The sequence below is a fragment of the Pyrgilauda ruficollis genome, unplaced genomic scaffold, assembly GCF_017590135.1.
Source record: "Pyrgilauda ruficollis isolate IOZ18807 unplaced genomic scaffold, ASM1759013v1 scaffold2091, whole genome shotgun sequence".
Classification (NCBI taxonomy): Eukaryota; Metazoa; Chordata; class Aves; order Passeriformes; family Passeridae; genus Pyrgilauda; species Pyrgilauda ruficollis.
This window is the reverse complement of record NW_024520219.1, coordinates 1-2153: the sequence shown is the minus strand read 5'-3', so window position 1 is coordinate 2153 and position 2153 is coordinate 1. Positions and strand designations below refer to the sequence as shown.

At 64.8% G+C, this 2153-nt stretch overlaps 1 protein-coding gene across 1 annotated transcript; it reads left to right on the top strand.

Moving 5' to 3' along the window:
• Positions 1–408: 408 nt before the first annotated feature.
• Positions 409–1960, top strand: LOC121353612 (filaggrin-2-like; the record flags this gene model as incomplete). The annotated part of the gene is made up of 2 exons (XM_041467561.1): positions 409–611; positions 920–1960. Coding segments are annotated over exons 1-2 (1123 nt in total), but the record flags the coding sequence as incomplete, so codon positions are not given.
• Between the last annotated feature and the right edge of the window lie 193 nt (positions 1961–2153).

Below are 2153 nucleotides of genomic sequence, written 5' to 3'. Positions count from 1 at the left end.
TCCCAGCTGTTCCCCCATCGATCCAGCTGTTCCCCATATCCAGCTGTTCCCCCATTCCAGCTGTTCCCCCATTCCAGCTGTTTTCCCCGTTCCAGCTGTTCCCCCATTCCAGCTGTCCCCCAATCATTCCAGCTGTTCCCCCATTCCAGCTGTTCCCCAATCATTCCAGCTGTTTCCCAGCTGTCCCCCCGTTCCAGCTGTTCCCCCGTCCCAGCTGTTCCCCAGCTGTTCCCCAGCTGTTCCCCAGCTGTTCCCCAGCTGTTCCCCCCCCGTTCCAGCTGTTTCCCAGCTGTTTCCCGTCCCAGCTGTTCCGGACTGCAGCTCCCGGCACTCCCCGCAGTTCCCGGGACGCCGCCGCCGCCGCCGCCGCCGCTCCGGGGCCCTTCCCGCTCCGGAGGCTCCGGGGGGGTCCCGGGGCTCTTTGGGGGGGTCCCGGGGGTCTCTGGGGGATCCCCGGGGGTCTCGGGGGGTCCCCGGGGGGTTTTGGGGGGTCCCCGGGGGGTTTTTTGGGGTCTTTGCGGGAGGGGCGATGGCGGAGCCGCTGCTGCGCCGGACCTGGTCCCGCCTGAGGCGGAGCGGAGCCCGAGCGGCGCGGGAGGCCCCGAGCGGCGGTGAGACCCCCGGAACGGGACCCCCGCCCCAAACGGGAACTCCACCGAAAGGGACCCAAACCCCTCAAAAAGGGGGAAAGCCCCAAAAGGAGGGACCCGCCCCCCAAAAAAGGGACCCCAAACCCCCCAAAGGAGGGTCCGGTCAGAGCCCCCCGGCCACTTTTGGGGTCCCCTTTGAGGTCACTTTTGGGGTCACTTTGGGGTCCCTTTTGGGGTTTCAGGGGGGTCTGGTTAGAGCCCCTTGGTCACTTTTGGGGTCACTTTGGGGTCATTTTGGGGTCACTTTGGGGTCACTTTTGGGGTTTCAGGGGGATCCGTCCAGAGCAGCTCCAGGGAGCCCCAAAATCGCCACGAGGAGCCCCAAAATCATCGCAGGGAGCCCCAAAATCGCTTCGGGGCACCCCAAAATCACCATGAGGAACCCCAAAATCACCCCAGGGAGCCCCAAAATCATCGTGGGGAGCGCCAAGAGCCCCAAAATCGCTGTGGGGAACCCCAAAATCCTCGTGAGGAACCCCAAAATCCCTCTGGAGAGCCCCAAGACCACCACGGGGCACCCCAAAACTGCCGTGAAGAGCCCCAAAATCACCATGAGGAGCCCCAAAACCGCCTCAAAGACCCCCAAAACCGCCTCAAAGACCCCCAGGATCACCATGAGGAGCCCCAAAATCGTTTTGGAGACCCCCAAACCCACTCCAAGGATCCCCAAAATCGCTCCGGGGAGCCCCAAAATCGCTCCAAGGATCCCCAAAATCGCTCCGGGGAGCCCCAAAATCGCTCCAAGGATCCCCAAAATCGCTCCGGGGAGCCCCAAAATCGCTCCAAGGATCCCCAAAATCGCTCCGGGGAGCCCCAAAATCGCTCCAAGGATCCCCAAAATCGCTCCGGGGAGCCCCAAAATCGCTCCAAGGATCCCCAAAATCGCTCCAAGGATCCCCAAAATCGCTCCGGGGATCCCCAAAATCAGTGCCCGGACCCCGCCGAGGAAGAAGCAGAGGCCGGGGCCGGCGGGGGCTCCCCAATTTTGGGGGGTCCCGGGAGACCCCCCGGGCCCGGGGCGTACCTGCAGAGCCTGGAGAGCAGCAGCCGGCGCTGGCTGCTGGCAGCCAAGGGGACAGGGGACACCGCGGCCACCAGGGCCACCAGGGGGGCCACCAGCGGGGACAGCGGTGACAAGGACAGAGGGGACATTTGGTACAACCCCATCCCCGAGGATGAGGACGATGAAGGCACCGGAGGGGAGGTGACACCGCCCCAGGGGTTGGGGACAGCGGAGGGACGCGCCCCGCAGGAGGAGGAGGAGGAGGAGGAGGAGGAGGAGGAAGGGGACGGGCAGGGACGGGCCGGCGGTGAGTGGGGACAATGGCATGGTGTCACCTCCCCGGTGACATCGCCAGCCCGGGGGGCGGGGGGGGCATGGGTGTGTCCTCATTGTCCCCAGTGTCCCCTCAGCCCCAATGTCCCTGTCCCCAGTGTCCCCTGAACCCCAAAGTTCCTGTCCCCAATAACCCTGTCTTCAATGTCCCCAATGTCCCCAATGTC